At 36.3% G+C, this 16,966-nt stretch overlaps 1 protein-coding gene across 12 annotated transcripts in view; it reads left to right on the top strand.

Moving 5' to 3' along the window:
- LOC311077813 (complement C3-like) overlaps positions 1-16,966 on the top strand; it is a 501,390-nt gene that overhangs the window by 153,253 nt on the left and 331,171 nt on the right. For 3 of the 12 annotated variants that reach the window (XM_084106436.1, XM_084106435.1, XM_084106429.1), the window contains exons 31-36: positions 649-708; positions 792-882; positions 4,447-4,492; positions 10,646-10,736; positions 10,877-10,966; positions 12,092-12,197. The exons of 8 other annotated variants lie outside the window; for them this stretch is intronic. In XM_084106436.1, the coding sequence (XP_083962562.1) occupies positions 649-708; positions 792-882; positions 4,447-4,492; positions 10,646-10,736; positions 10,877-10,966; positions 12,092-12,197 (484 nt within the window). The remainder of the gene's footprint in view (positions 1-648; positions 709-791; positions 883-4,446; positions 4,493-10,645; positions 10,737-10,876; positions 10,967-12,091; positions 12,198-16,966) is intronic. One more of the 12 variants, XM_084106437.1, reaches the window with a different exon arrangement.

The raw sequence follows: 16,966 nt of genomic DNA, 5'->3' as shown, positions 1-16,966 counted from the left end.
CATGTCCACCACGACACTGGCAGCTGAACTTGAACTTTCGTCAAGCGTGTCAGAGGTTTTGGGTTCTAATCCGCATTCGTACAGTTTTTTTTTTTTTCAAAACCGATTATGCTCATCAGTGGTTGTATATCAAGCAGGGGCACGTACGTTTGTGTGCATTATATTTTGATTTCACCGGAACGAATAGAGAGTCTCTGCAACATTTTGAAGCGCGCGTCCGAGTAAACTTGTGCGTTGTGCGCGAGCCTCAAAAGAAAACACATTTCAGCGCTAGATCGCCTCTTATTTAACAAACGAGCGAAATGAATACTCTGCTGGTTAACTGGAGATGTTTTATTATTGGAACATTCATGCCGCGAGATCTTTTATAGGAGGCGGTAAAAAAAGTCAGGCACCGAAATCAGGCACCTAAAGTTTCGTTCTTATTCGGTCTCGTTACTACCGTTTACGTCGGAACCGGTTCCCTATTGGAACCGGGTTTCGGTACCCATCCCTAATTATAGGAGATTTTTTGTTTGTCATATATTTCATTTTTAATTGTTTATGTCAAATTAATTGTCTAAGTGTTGTGTTTGGTCAGTGAAACCTTCAGGTATCTCTACTATCATGGATTTGATTATTCTGATAATATCTGCGTTCACTCAACAGGTGGAGATCAACAAGGACTTCAGTGTGACGGCTAGAGGAACTGGAACAGCCACTCTCTCAGTGAGTTTTCATGAGCGTTTATACGGTCAACAGCAAGATTAAAGCGTTTGAACATCTAATCTGAGACGTTCTGCTCTTTTCAGGTTCTGACGCTGTACTACGCCAGACCTGTTGAGAAGAAGTCTGACTGTACACTCTTTAATCTGACTGTTAAAATGGAAAAAGCCCCTGAAAGTAAGACTGACTGAGTTCAGAGCCTTTCTGTAGCACTTTTCACACTGTGCTTTACCCCGGGTTATCTTCGCTCTAAATCCTGTTTTTAACCCCAGGTAGAGGATTGTTTGACACTTGTAACTATAACTACAATTAATTCAGAAGTGGGGTTATTGCTTTATACACAAGTTATGAAACCTCACCGCTAGGGCTGGGTGATATATCGCACAATATTGTTATGCGCATCTCGTCAGTAAAGCCGGTTCCTTGATTAGTAGTAAATCGCCTTCACCTGCTTTCAGATGGAGCGGATATGAGTCCACACTCAAGAGTGTAAAGTGTTAAAATATGAGTGTTAAATTAACACCCAAGAGTGTTAAACTTAATGAGATAATTAAGTGATGATTGAGCATTATTGAACACACCTGATGTTAACAAGCAGAATCACTGAAGGAGAAAATCACAAATTGTAAGTTACCATTATGGCGATGGGTGTTTGCTTTAGTTGGGCTCTTGACCTCTATCTGTTTACTTTAATTTTCACTGCTGTTTGTCTGCTGTTATTGATTTATAACAGTTAAATGAACAAAGTAGTGTTGGTCTTATAGTGTTGGTTATGTTTTGACATAATCATGCTGTGATCTGAAAAATGAAACTTATTGAAATAGTTTGGTTTAACTTTTTAGCAGCAGCTCTGTGATTCTTCAACCTACGATTATCAGTACTTTACTTATAATTCAAAATATTTAATAAACATTATTCTGATCAAAAGACTTTCAAATGAATTAATTTAGAAACACAGACATCAATAATCAGCCTGTGAATCTCAACAATGGTGACAATAATAAAGCATGTTGCAGTGGCTGCCACCAATCACAACTCATTAATGGCTCCCGTCATGCATTGCGGTATGAATAAATTATGATCTGAATTGTCTATGTAATTTACTTTTCCTAATTGAATATTCTGCTCGTCACCATTGTTGAGATGCATAGACTGAATCTTGACGTCTGCGTGTGCCTAGAAGAAAGATTTTTTTTTAAAACAACTTTTAAAAAATCCTTTATATTATATCAGAAATTCTGGATATTTATGCAGATTCACAGTTATGCTGTAACCAAATCGAAGTCAGAAAGAAGGATCTTAATGAGTTCAGTGATCAAGTTCAAATGATGAATGTCATAATATAACCAACACCATCAGATCACTTTTTTTTTCTTTGTTCATCTGGCAGTTATAACTCAGATACAACAGCCAAACAAAATCTAAAGTTAATAATATAATGGTCAAGAGCCCAACTAAAGCAAACAATAATCACCATAATGGTAACTTACAATTTGTGATTTTCTCCTTCAGTGATTCTGCTTGTTAACATCAGGTGTCTTCAATAATGTTCAATCATCACTAAATTAATCACTTAATTATCTCATTAACTTCAACACTCTTGAGTGTTCATATACACTCCCAGGAGTGTTAATTTAACACTGGAGTTTTTGCTGTGTACAAAGAGCCGTAGTTAACTGACAAGCTGAGCCATATCGCATTAATTATCGCTGGCGATACGTCTGCGATATTGATGTGATATGGCTCAGCTTGTCAGTTAACTACGGCTCTTTGTAGTAAATGCCGTTCCATCTGAAATCAGGTGATGGCGATTTACTACTAATCAAGGAACCGGCTTTACTGATGAGATGCGCATAACAATATCGTGCGATATATCGTGCAGCCCTACTCACCGCTTTTGCAGTGCTTAACCCCACATTGCAGTGACAAACGTCTTGCCTTTATATCCTGAAAAGTCCATTCAGAAAATAAAATTGTAGTATAGTTGGCAATATACAAAATGAAGTCAAATCAATGACAATGATACAGCAAATATGCAAATAAGAACATCAACCCAGGGTTTATAAATTTAGGCTACAGTGTGAAACGCCAGCGAATGAATACCCAGGATCAGAGGTGGAAAGTCCAGGTTCAGAAAGTAAAAGTCCTCCTCAGTATTTTGTTCCAATCACCTGGATTTGGGAAAGAGAACTAATTAGTGAAATCAGCTGCACAGCAAAAACTCCAGTGTTAAATGAACTCTCCTGGGAGTTTATATGGCTCCAGACTCAAGAGTGTTAAAGTGTTAAAATATGAGTGTTAAATTAAGACTCAAGAGTGATTAAGTTAATGAGCTAATTAAGTGATTGATTGAGTGATGATTGATCATTATTGAAGACACCTGATGTTAACAAGCAGAATCACTGAAGGAGAAAAATAACAATTTCATCTATTTGATCAGTGTTTTATTTAGTTGGGCAGTTGACCTTTAAATGTTTAACTTTAGATTTTGTTTGGCTGCTGTGTCTGAGTTATAACAGCCAGATGATCAAAGAGAAAAGTTGATCAGGTGTTGGTTATATTTTAACAATCATCCTTTGACCTTAATCACTGAACTCATTTAGAGTCTAATCTCTGACTTAAATGTGTATTGGTCATTACAGCATCACAGTGATTCTACAGAATAAGATCCAGATTTTTTCAATATAATCCAAATTATTTCTTAAAAGTTGTTCTGATATTATAATGATAATAATAATAATGAAAACTTTCTTTCAGGCAAACATAGACATCATTAATCAAGTCATCTTCATTTACATAGTGCTTTTAACAATGTAGATTGTTTCAAAGTAGCTTTACAGAGATAAATGTATAATAATCAGTGTATGAATCTCAGCAATGGTGACAAAAATAATATTCAATTAGGAAAAGGAAATTACTAAGACAATTCAGATCATAATTTATTCATACCGCAATGCATGATGGGAGCCATGAATGAGTTTTGATTGGTGGCACCCAGAATGCACTGCAACATGCTTTATTATTGTCACCATTGTTGAGAATCACAGGCGGATTCTTGATGTCTGTGTGTCCAATTAAAACACCTTTTCAAAGTTTTTTTTTTTTTTGTTGATCAGAACAAGTTTTAAGCAATCTTTTGGGTTATATTGAAAATGCTGAACATACTACACTGTAGAATCACAGGCTGCTATAATCAACAAGCAATCAGCTTTTCTCTTTGTTCATCTGAGAGTTATAACTCAGATACAACAGCCAAACAAATCTACCATTATTAGTTTAAGGGTCAAGAGCCCAACTAAAGTCAACACTGATCACCATAATGGCAACTTAAAAAAATAGATTTTCTCCTTTGGTGATTCTGCTTGTTAACATCATGTGTCTTCAATAATGCTCAATGATCACTCAATCAATCACTAAATGATCTCATTAACTTTAATACTCTTGAGTCTGGAGCCAAATAAACTCCCAGGAGAGTTCATTTAACACTGGAGTTTTTGCTGTGTGAGTTCATGGGTGGAATAAACATATGGCAGGACTTTTACTTTCTGACCCCTGGACTTTCCACCTCTGCCCAGGATTCTGTTTACTCAGGGTTTTGAATGACCCAGGGTTATCTAGTTCAAGTGTGAAACGTTTTATTACTTTTTCATATAAATGACTATAATTACATTTTTATGTTCCCTTTAGAAGGGGAAGACCTGATCTGAACTAAAACCACCGAATACTTTTGTTTCCCTTTAGCAAAACCAGGAGCCACTGAAACTTACAACTTCATTATGGATTTCTTGTATGTGAACAAATACCCTCATTTATTTTTATGTCAAGAAATCATTTTATTTGTAATTAATCAACATGCTCATTTAGGCTGTTTTCACACTTGGCTTGTTGTCATAAGTTTGATCCCACCCCCAGATGTGGAAAGTCCAGTTTCAGAGAGTAAAAATCCTCCTCAGTATTTTGTTCCAATCACCTGGATTTGTTAATTCAGCAGGAGAGAGAACTAATTAGTGAAATCAGCTGCACAGCAAAAACTAGGAGTTTATTTGTCTCCAGACTCGAGTGTTAAAGTGTAAAAATGTGAGTGTTAAAGTTAATGAGATAATTAAGTGATTGATTGATTGAGTGATGATTGAGCATTATTGAAGACACCTGATGTTAACAAGCAGAATCACTAAAGGAGAAAAATCTCATTTTTTAAGTTGCCATTATGGAGATCAGTGTTTGCTTTAGTTGGGCAGATGACCTTTAAACTTTTAACTTTAGATTTTGTTTGGCTGCTGTATATGAGTTATAACAGCCAGTTGAACAAAGAGTAAAGGTGAATAGGTGGTGTTGGTTATATTTTAACATAATCATCATTTGACCTGAATTTCTGACTTAAATGTATATTGGTCATTACAGCATCACAGTGATTCTACAGAATAAGATCTAGATTTTTCAATATAATTCAAATGATTTCTTAAAATTTGTTCTGATAAAAATGAATTCTTTCTTTCAGGGACACACTGACCTCAATATTCAGTGTATGAATCTCAACAATGGTGACAAAAAGAATATTCAATTAGGAAAAGGAAATTACTAAGACAATTCAGATCATAATTTATTCAAATGCTTTATTATTGTCACCATTGTTGAGATTCACAGTTTTTAAGTCTTTTGATCAGAACAACTTTTAAGAAATATTTTTGATTATATTGAAAATGCTGAAAACAGTATACTGTAGAATCACAGGCTGCTGTAATCAACAAGGTAAACCTAACTCTCTAAATGAGTTACCACCTGTACCACACCACCACCTGAAACCATAACCACCACCTGATCAATTTTTCTCTTTGTTCATCTGGCAGTTATAACTCAGATACAACAGTCAAACAAAATCTAACGTTATTAGTTTAAGGGTCAAGAGCCTAACGAAATCTGACACTGATCACAATAATGGCGACTTAAAAAGAGATATTCTGCTTGTTAAAGGAGAACTCCAGTCAATTTTAACATTGAGCTAATTTTTTTGTAAATTTGGAGTGCTGTCAGTACAGAGAACAATGAAAAATCTGTGTTGCCTACACCGTATTATCCTCTTTTTAAAATTTGCACCCTGTTGACTTCTATGGGGCAAGTTTTAAACCTGCTTTTAGCCTCTTAACATCCTGGATGTGTCATTACAAGTGCACAGCCATGTGAGTGATGCCTTCAGAGTGAACACGGGTGAATCTGACTGCAGTAGATGTGAAAGATATGAATAAAAGTGATGTTAATTCAGCCAGCGCTCATACCTGTATTTACATCCTGGTTTCGGTCGAAGTCCACAGTAGTTGATTGTCGAGTTCACGCGCGTGATCATAGGTAACTAAACCTATGCGCGTGAACTCGACAATCGATTACTGTGGACTTCGACTGAAAACAGGATGTAAATACAGGTATGTGCGCTGGCTGAATTAACATCACTTTTATTCATATCTTTCACAAAGAGTGTTAAGAGGCTAAAAGCAGGTTTAAAACTTGCCCCATAAAAGTCAACAGGGTGCAAATTTTAAAAAGAGGATAACACGGTGTACACTGTAAAAATGAATACGCTATATTTACTCAATAAAATTGTGGCAACAGATTACAAGCAATATTATTAATTAAATTGAACAAATTAGAATTGAGTAATAATTAATCAAATTAATTCCTTAAAAGTTAACCATTTAAAATGAGTAAAATTTACTTTTTTTTAAACAAAAATATCGAAATAACAGACAGACGTCAAAGATGAATTAAGAACTCTTTATTTTTTATTGGCAACATTGAAGACACCTAATGTTAACAATCAGAATCACCGAAGGAGAAAACCGTAAATTGTAAGTCGCCGTTATGGTGATCAGTGTTTACTTTAGTTGGGCTCTTGACCTTAAATCATTAACTTTAGATTTTGTTTGGCTGCTGTACCTGAGTTATAACAGCCAGATGAACAATGAGAAAAGGTGATCTGATGGTGTTGGTTGTGTTTTAACAATCATTATTTCACCTGAACTCATATAGAGCCCAATGTCTGAGTTGTGTTTATTTTATTAATTATAGCAGCGCTGTCCTTGTACAGCATAATATGTTTAGCCTTTTCAATGAAATCCAAATGATCAAATAAAAAAAAAAAAAACTTGTTTTTTATATAGGCACACACAGGCATCAAGATTTAGTGTATGAATCTCAGCAATGGTGACAAACAGATCACCTCTGATCATAAGCTCATTATTTATTCATGCAGCAATGCATGATGGGAGCTATGAAAGAGTTGTGATTGGTGGAACCCAGAATGCACTGCAACATGCTTTATAAATGTCACCATTGTTGAGATTCACAGGCTGATTCTTGATGTCTGTGTGTTTAGAAACTAAATTAAATAATTTTTTTTGTATTTTAGATATATTAGATAATTAATTATAGCAGCTCTGTCCCTGTACAGGATCATATTTTTAACTATATGAGTCCAGAGATTCAGGTCAAATGATTGTGTAATAATGATTGTTAAAACACAACCAACATCATCAGATCACCTTTTCTCATTGTTCATCTGGCTGTTATAACTTAGGTACAGCAACCAAACACAATCTAAAGTTATTGATTTAAGGTCAAGAGCCCAACTAAAACAAACACTGATCACCATAATGGTGACTTACAATTTACGGTTTTCTCCTTCGGTGATTCTGCTTGTTAACATCAGGTGTCTTCAATGTTGCCAATAAAAAATAAAGAGTTCTTAATTCATCTTTGACGTCTGTCTGTTATTTCAATATTTTTGTTTAAAAAAAAGTAAATTTTACTCATTTTAAATGGTTAACTTTTAATGAATTAATTTGATTAATTATTACTCAATTCTAATTTGTTCAATTTAATTAATAATATTGCTTGTAATCTGTTGCCACAATTTTATTGAGTAAATATAGAGTATTCATTTTTACAGTGTAGGCAACACCGATTTTTGTCGTTGTTCTCTGTATTGACACCACTCCAAATTTACGAAAAAATGAGCTCAATGTTAAAATTGACCGGAGTTCTCCTTTAACATCAGGTGTCTTCAATAATGCTCAATCTTCACTCAATCAATAACTTAATTATCTCATTAACTTTAACACTCTTGAGTCTGGACTCTGGAGCCAAATAAACTCCCAGGAGAGTTCATTTAACACTGGAGTTTTGGCTGTGTGAGTTCATGGGTGGAATAAACATATGGCAGGACTTTTACTTTCTGACTCCTGGACTTTCCACCTCTGCCCACCCCACATTTTCCCACAGTTGCTGTCCCAGTCAACACGTTGATGTCACAGTGATCTCTCCATATGATCACAATGTGAGTTCACAGTGAGCTAAAAGTGTAACCGCACAGCGCACTCACTATGTGCTCATATTATGGCCACAATGTTAATCACCCCAGCTAGAAATGTTATTGGACATGGACTCAAATTTTGGTTTAAAATGAAAATTGTGTTGACGTCTAAACATCTGATGTCAGGCTCCAACTTCATTAAACAACTCCACAAACAGCATTACCAGCTTCACTTATTACTAACCACTTTATTTTTGTCACACGTGTACAGAATACTTTATTGAGATTAACAGAGGTTTAGATGTTGATGGTTTATTGAAATTAATAGTTTGGTTTGGATTATGGTGACCAGTGTTTGCTTTAGTTGGGCAGTTTGACTCCTAATGTTCTAATGTTAGTTTTTCTCTGGCTGCTGTAAATGTTTGTTATGGCAAAAACAGTAAGAGAACATATGATCAAATGATGTCAGCTACTTGTTGATAACGACAACAATATAATCATCATATAATGCACTGATCAGCTTCTAGGCAATAATGTGTGTTATTAATTTCATTTAATTGATTCTATTGACATCTAACTATGTATAAAAAAGAAAATCTGTATAATAATAATATATAGATATATATATTAAAAATAAAACATTTTGAACTTGTTTCACTTAGCGTGTGAATCTCAATAATGGTGACATGCTTCATGCCGCAATGCATTCTGGGAGCCACTGATAAGTTTTGTGTAATGCATTGCAGCATGTCACCATTATTGAGATCCACGCGCTGATTCTTGAGGTTTGTGTTTATGTCAATGATATGCACAGATTTAGGTTATTATATTAAAGGAACACTCCACCCTTTTGCATTAAGCTTTGCATTGTTAGAAACCCAGTCATACTATTGAATGGTCGTGCAATACTCTCTCATTTTCCCCTGAGATGAGAGAAATCTGTATTTATCTCTTAACACTTCCTCCCTCAATGACGCAAAAATCGTCATTTTGCGTCATTGTCGGAGGAAGTGTAAGAGGGGGGGATTTCTGTTAAGACTACAGGCACTAGTTCCCACCCTTTCAAACCCGCCCATAGGGGGTTGGACCTAATGCGCTAACAGACCTATCACAGATCAGTGCCAGTGCGTTTGATTTCCAATGCCATCCTCTTTTTCCCGGACTTGTCCAGCCGTCGAGATCGTCCAAAATGTCCGGGATTCGGCTTTTGCTTTCTGCGGTCGCCATTCATTGTTTACATGCACACCTTTTGTTTCAATCTAGCTGAATTCATTCCGATTGGTGAATCTGAATGTAGTGTTTACAACGCTAAACAAGTGATCGGTTGATGTGCGTTTTAACATTGCTAAGAAAATTCCCCCTCCTCCGTGAGAGATATGAGACCGGTGCGTCTCAGTAATGACGCCACCGGCCTCGCGCCGTTCTCCTGCGGCCGTCAGCCTCGTCCTGCTCGCCACAGTAAACATGATGAATGGCGACTGTAGAACGCAAAAGCCGAATCTCGGACATTTTGGGCGATCTCGAAATCCAGGGCAAACTCATCACGGAGACTCGCTAGTAGCTTAGCTTTGTTGTTGTCAACTGCGCTCTCTTACCAGTAGGCGTGGCTTGGGAGTGGCCTCCTAGGGCAGCGAAGCAAGTGCATTCTGGGAGTTGTCTTTCATCCACATAAGCCAAAAATACATTTTCTGGCTTTTCTTAGTCTAGAAAGCTCCAAATTCAAAAATAACTTCACATTTCTTCTACATAAATGACCTATTTTAAATACACATTCATCTTTCCAGAGGTAAAGTGTCCCTTTAAATATTAAAGAGTTTCAGGTCATTACATTATGATAATATTTTTATTATCAACAAGTAGCCAACATACTTGACCACATTTTCTCTTGCTATAATAAACACTTATAACAGCCAGTGAAAAACTAAAATCAAATGGTCAAGGCCAAAGAGTCCAATTAGAGCAAACACTGCCTACACAATGACCAAACCAAACTCTTTTAAGAGGTTCAGTCCTGTGTCTGCTGGGAAACTTCTCGCTAAAACTTAAGATTGTTAGGGGATAATGTTCTATCAATGTTATCACTAAACTTGTTTAAAATGTTTTTAGAGAGTGTTATCCTACCTTTTAGGAGAACATTCTGGTAACAAAAATAAAATTAGCTACAGAAAACAATACAAGATAAAATAATGCTCTCAAAACATTCATAGAACAATAACATTTCTAGCTGGGATGAGCTCATATTGTGGTCATAGTTTGAGCACACAGTGAGAGCGCTGTGAGGTTACACTTTTAAATCACTGTGAACTCAGATTGCTGACGGTGTGACCACATAGTGACATCACTGTGAGATCAACGTGTTGACTGTTGTATGTTTGCTTCATGAATGTGAGTACTAGTGACAGCTGGTTACCAATGTGACTGCATTCACATGCAGTTTCACCGGATCTGACAATGTAACTTGCTCTTCAAAGATTGTTTAATCAGAGACGAGCACCTCTGTGTTATACAACAATATTGGAGATCTGACATCAAACGGACTCGGGTTCAAAGCTCTTGCGTGAAAGCAGCCTTAAATGCAGCCTGAGTAGGCCTACGAAACCTGTTTATAAAATCTGCTCTTTATCTCCATCTTTACAGCTACAAAAATGATAAAACCGATGCCACTATGACTATTCTGGACATTGGCATACCGACGGGATTTGATGTTGAAGAAAATGATCTTAAAGAGGTATTATGATGATAAACTGATGCAGTGATGCCTCACTTTGGTATTTAGAAGAGGAATCCACACATCTGCAGATAGGCCATAAAACATGTTGGTCATCATGTGATGCATTGAGCTTTTTTTCCTCATTTTCTTGCCCTCAGTTGTCCATGGGGAAGGAGAGATACATTCAGAGATATGAAAAGAATAAAGTGCTGTCAGAGCGAGGATCCCTCATCCTCTACTTAGATAAGGTATTTCAGCAGACTGTGTTGCCTGATGATGTCAAAAACAGATTTTTTTAAATTATTTTTTTTATCATGAAACCATGTGTTTTGCTTATCACAGTATAGAGTGCAACAGTCGGCTTCCAGAAGTAAAAACTTTTACTTAATTTCTCCATAGGGAAACTGAATTTTAACGATAACTTTTAAACCTTTAAGGCAAGGCACATTTATTTATATAGCACATTTCATACACAATGGCAATTCAAAGTGCTTTACATAGAGAAGAATAAAAATAATCACAAAATAAAAGCAAGGAAAATTCAAACAGTTTTTCATAAGCTTTACACACAGCAAAATCCCCAGTGTTAAATTGACACTCTGAGTGTTTATATGAGTCCACACACAGAGTGTTATAAGTAACACTGAAGCAGTGTTAAAGTTAATGAGATAATTAAGTGATTGATTGAGTGATGATTGAGCATTAGTGAAGACACCTGATGTTAACAAGCAGAATCACTGAAGGAGAAAACCGTAATTGGTATGTTACCATTATGGAGATAAGTGTTTGCTTTAGTTGGGCTGTTGACCCTTAAATCATTAAATTTAGATTTTGTTTGGCTACTGTATCTGAGTTATAACAGTCAGATGAATAAAAAGAAAAGGTGATATGATGATGTTGGTTGTGTTTACTCAGTTACAGCAGCCAAACAAAATCTAAAGTTAAAAATGTAAGGGTCAACTGCCCATCTAAAGCAAACACTGATCAAAATTGGGATTTTATCCTTCAGTGATTCTGCTTGTTAACATCAGGTGTCATCAATAATGGCCAACTGCATATTCACCTATTTGTATATTACAGACTGCATATTAGAATTTTGCAGAAGAAAATGTGCTAATTGAATTTATAGATTGAGCCAATGACTATACAATTTACATGCATTTTGTTTTCTGCTATACATTGTTAAATGACTGCAAAAAAAAAAAAACACCAATCACAATTCATAAGAAACATAATAATTAATAATTTTGACTGCATTTTATTATTTTTTTTGGTTCTTATTATTATTTGTCGCCTCTGCAAATGTTGACGTGGGGCAGTTTCACATTTAATATCATATACATTTTCTTTTTTTTTCTTTTTTTGCTTATCAGGTTTCTCATAAAGAGAAAGAAAGAATTGCCTTCAAAATGAACAAGATGTTTAATGTGGGTCTGCTTCAACCTGTTCCAGTCACAATATATGAATATTACTCTCCAGGTGAGATATTAAAGGACACCTATTATGCAAAATTCACTTTTACATGGGGTTTGAACATAAATGTGTGTTGGTAGTGTGTGTACACAACCACCCTATAATGATAAAAATCCACCCAGTGCTTTTCTTTAAATCCCCATAAATCATAAGCACAGTCTCAGAACAAGCCGTTCTCAGATTCGGGGCAATGTGACATCACTTTGCACAGGCTCCTCCCGCGACTGTTGATTGACACTGCAGTTTTAGCGTAGACCCGCCCTGAGTGAGCTAAACACAGTCCACCATTGTTTCGACGCTGGAGCAGCTGTAGACAAAAATGTCTCCTAAGCGATTGAGGTGTTTTGTTGATGGACTGTCCTGCTACCGACTGTCCTGCCCTCTGTGCCGGCAGAAACAGCTCATTTGCATTTAAAGGAATTCACACTAAAACGGTGCGTTTTTTTTTAGCCCCAAAAAATGATTTAATTGATTTTGTACCATGGCTCAATTCAAGCTTGAATTTGTTTGTGTATATCAGCACAGCCTCAGCTGCTGCTACAGGCAACTGGGAAGGGGAATCATAAGAAAATGAATGATTCCTCTTCCAATTATTAGTAACGATTGTTGTGTAGTCACATAAATTAAGAGCGATCACATTAAAGTAATGCACGTCTCTTTACTTAAGCATTGCATGCAAAAGCATACTTTTTCTCCCCTCTCAAATACATATCATTTCCCCACATAATACAACAACTACCCCTAGTAGCCATTTACTAATCAACAGAGTATTAAGGTAACACAACAACGATGACTTTTTTGGAAGAAATATATAAAACATGCAATTCCATTGCCGAATGATGATATCGTTCGGATGGTAACACTTCTTACTAAATGTGTTTACACAGACTTTTCACAAACTACGTATTAAATAACAATACTAAAACAATGTTAGTGACATCTTAAACTATGCCTACATGCTATCATTATGAACAACCAGTCAGGAACCACACAGATTTGACTCTCACAATCCTCAAATTCAGCATAACAGCTGTGAGCTGTATGTCTTTGGTTCACTAAAGAGTCATTGCTGGGTACTTTGTTCTGAGATCCCAAACCTACACAAAGAGCCCCTATTATCCCTATTATGCTCATTTACAGGTTCATAATTTTGTTTAGGGGGTCTACTGGAATAGGTTTACATGATTTAATCTCGAAAACACTAATTTGTCTTATAATTTACATTGTTGCAGCACCTGTTTTCACCCTCTGTCTGAACGCTCTGTTTAGTTTCGGTTTCTGTAAAACCTGCATTCTGAGAAGCCCAGTCTGTTCTTATTGGTCAGTCGGTCCCAGTATGTTCTGATTGGTCAGGTGGTCCCAGTCCTTTCTGATGGTTCTACCTTTAACTGTTGAAAATCAGCTCCGGAGGCTTTGCTGTAAACAATACTGTAACTATGCTAACTATGGCATCAGTTTTGCTGTATCAGTTTGAGTCCAATAATGACAGTCAAGAAGAACAAACTGATTGACCCAAACTACCTTCACAAGCACGACTTGTGCAGGACGTTTCACAGTGGTAATTTCATTTTATACCTCTCTTAAATTTCAGATGTGATGTTATATCTGTCATTTCTCTACATCATGGCATCTATATAATTCAAGTCAAGTCAAGTCAAGTGTATTTATATAGCGCTTTTCACAATACAGATTGCATCAAAGCAGCTTCACAGCATTAAACCAAAATAACACAACAAGGTTGTTTCTAGTGTAAATTTATTGATTGATAAAATTAAATTAATATCCCCAAAATATCCCCAACTGAGCAAGCCAAAGGCAACAGTGGCAAGGAACCGAAAACTCCATCAAGTGACCTAATGGTGTCCTAAAACTCCATCAGGTGACCCAATGGAGAAAAAAAACCATGGGAGAACCCAGGCTCAGTCGGGGGCCAGTTCTCCTCTGGCATTTATGAACTAGAGGCCAGATTGTAGTTTGAACAGTAAGATTTAAAATGTTATATGAATGCCTGGCTGAAGAGATGCGTCTTTAATCTAGTTTTAAACTGGGAGAGCGAGTATCAGGAAGGCTATTCCAGAGTTTCGGAGCTAAATGTGAAAATGCTCTCCCTCCTTTGGTGGATCTGGATATCCTAGGTATGACCAAAAGCCTCGAATTAAGTGATCTTAAAGAGCGCGATGGATTATAGGACGATAGAAGATCCGTTAAATAGACTGGAGCTAAGCCGTTTAGGGCTTTATAAGTCAGTAGCAATACCTTGTAATTGATACGGAACTTTATAGGTAACCAATGCAGTGATGATAAAATCGGTGTTATATGATCATATTTTCTTGATCTAGTAAGAACTCTAGCGGCAGCATTTTTGACTAACTGTAGCTTGTTTATTGAGGATGCAGGACAACCAGCTAATAAAGCATTACAGTAATCTAGTCTCGAGGTCATGAATGCATGAACTAACTTTTCTGCATCAGAAACTGATAGAATATTACGTAGCTTAGCAATGTTTCTAAGGTGGACAAAGGCTGTTCTTGTAACATATGAAATATGATTTTCAAAAGACAGGTTGCAATCGAGTATAACACCCAGGTCTTTTACTGTAGAGGATAAAGTAACAGGACATCCTACGATGTTAAAATTGTATTGTGAGAGGTTTTGTGGGCGGTTTTTTGAACTGATAAGTATTACCTCTGTCTTGTCTGGATTTAATAAAAGAAAATTACGCGTCATCCAATCTTTGATATCTTTAACACATTCTGTCAATTTGGATAATTTAGCGTTTTCATCCGGCTGTGATGAAATATATATTTGAGTGTCATCAGCATAACAATGGAAACTAATTCCATGTTTCCTTATAATGTTTCCAAGTGGCAGCATATATATTGAGAATAACAGAGGGCCTAACACAGATCCCTGCGGCACTCCATAGTTTACTGGAGTTATGATCGATTTTCCTCCATTTAAAGAGACAAAATGGTAGCGGTCAGATAAGTATGATCTAAACCAGCTTAATGCTTGTCCTTGAACACCAGTATAATTTTGTAGTCGATCTAAGAGTATTGTGTGATCTATAGTATCGAACGCAGCACTTAGATCAAGTAAAACTAGTATTGAGAAACAGCCTTGGTCAGAAGCTAAAAGTAAATCATTTGTGATTTTAACGAGCGCAGTTTCAGTGCTGTGATGCGGTCTGAATCCAGACTGAAACTTTTCATAGATATCATTTTCTTGTAAGAAAGAGCCCAGTTGAGCGGACACCACTTTTTCTAATATTTTAGACATAAATGGAAGATTTGAAATGGGTCTATAATTTGCTAGATTATTAAGATCTAATTGTGGTTTCTTAATGAGAGGTTTTATAACTGCCAGTTTAAATGTTCTAGGAACATGACCTAAAGATAAAGATGAGTTAATAATATTGAGGAGAGGCTCTTCCACTACAGGTAACACTTCTGTCAGTAATTTAGTTGGTATAGGATCTAATAAACATGTTGTTGTTTTAGATGAAGTGATAAGTTTATTTAACTCTTTTTGTTCTATAGTTGTAAAGCATTGTAATTGTTCTTGAGGGGTGATAATTGAGGCTGAATTATAAGGCGCGATTGAAGATTGAACGTTTACAATTGTGGTTCTGATGCTTTCTATTTTCTCAGTGAAGAAGTTCATGAAATCATTACTACTGAACTGTAACGGGATATTTTGTTCGGGTGACTTCTGTTTATTTGTTAGTCTAGCCACGGTGTTAAATAAAAACCTAGGATTATTTTGATTATTTTCTATTAGTTTGCGGAGGTGCTCAGCCCTGGCCGCTTTTAGGGCCTTTTTATAACGTGACATACTGTCTTTCCACGTGATTCTAAAGACCTCTAAATTAGTTTTTTTCCATTTACGCTCTAAATTACGGGTTTCTCTCTTTAGAACATGCGTAGTATTGTTGTACCATGGTGCTTTAATTTTCTCTCTGACCTTTTTTAATTGAATAGGTGCAACAACATCCAATGTTCTAGAGAGAATGGTGCTCATAGTGCTAGTTAGTTCCTCTAGTTCATCTGTTTGTTTGGGTTCAGGCAGCAGATGAGACAGATTAGATAAGCAATTTGAGAAATTATCTATGGTGGATGGAAGGATTGTTCTGCCTGGTTGATAACGCGGCGCCGCATGACATATTACAGCAGTACGTAATATGCAAGTTACCATGTAATGGTCAGTGACATCATCACTTTGTGGAATTATATCTATATCTATATCTATATCTATATCTATATAACACTCTGACCTGCATCGAACTGCAGTGCAAAAGGTTGTAAAATAATTGTAACCACTGATTCTTCAATTCCTCTGCCGTTGGAAGTCTATGCAATTATGTTTTTCCCTAACAGTGAAGAAAAAACAGCATTTCCTCAACATATCTACTTTGGTTTGAAGGCCAGTCAAAGTAGTCAGCAGGCAGGCATTATGCAAATATGTTACTGTCACGTTTATGTTCAGTTAGTTTCACTTTCATGGACTATTAGTTTGTCTTCCGTCACGTTTCCTTTGTTCTAATTTCCCGCCACTCATCAGTAACCATGGACATTCATTAATCACAGCTGCTCATAATTTAGTTCGTCACCACTGTGTGTTTAAGTTCCTCCATCTTCATTATTCAGTTGTCGATTGTTGTTTGTGTGAACGTTTTACATACGTTGTTACATTTGCTACCTTCTAGTTTAATAAAACCTTGTTTGTTTTATAATCCTGTTGCCAGGCTTTAGAAATGCTAACCAGGCAACTGGTCA

The sequence above is a fragment of the Abramis brama genome (genome assembly GCF_963993115.1).
Source record: "Abramis brama genome assembly, chromosome: 2".
Lineage (NCBI taxonomy): Eukaryota > Metazoa > Chordata > Actinopteri > Cypriniformes > Leuciscidae > Abramis > Abramis brama.
Note: the sequence above shows the minus strand (reverse complement) of the source record. Positions and strands in the feature narration are given on the sequence as shown.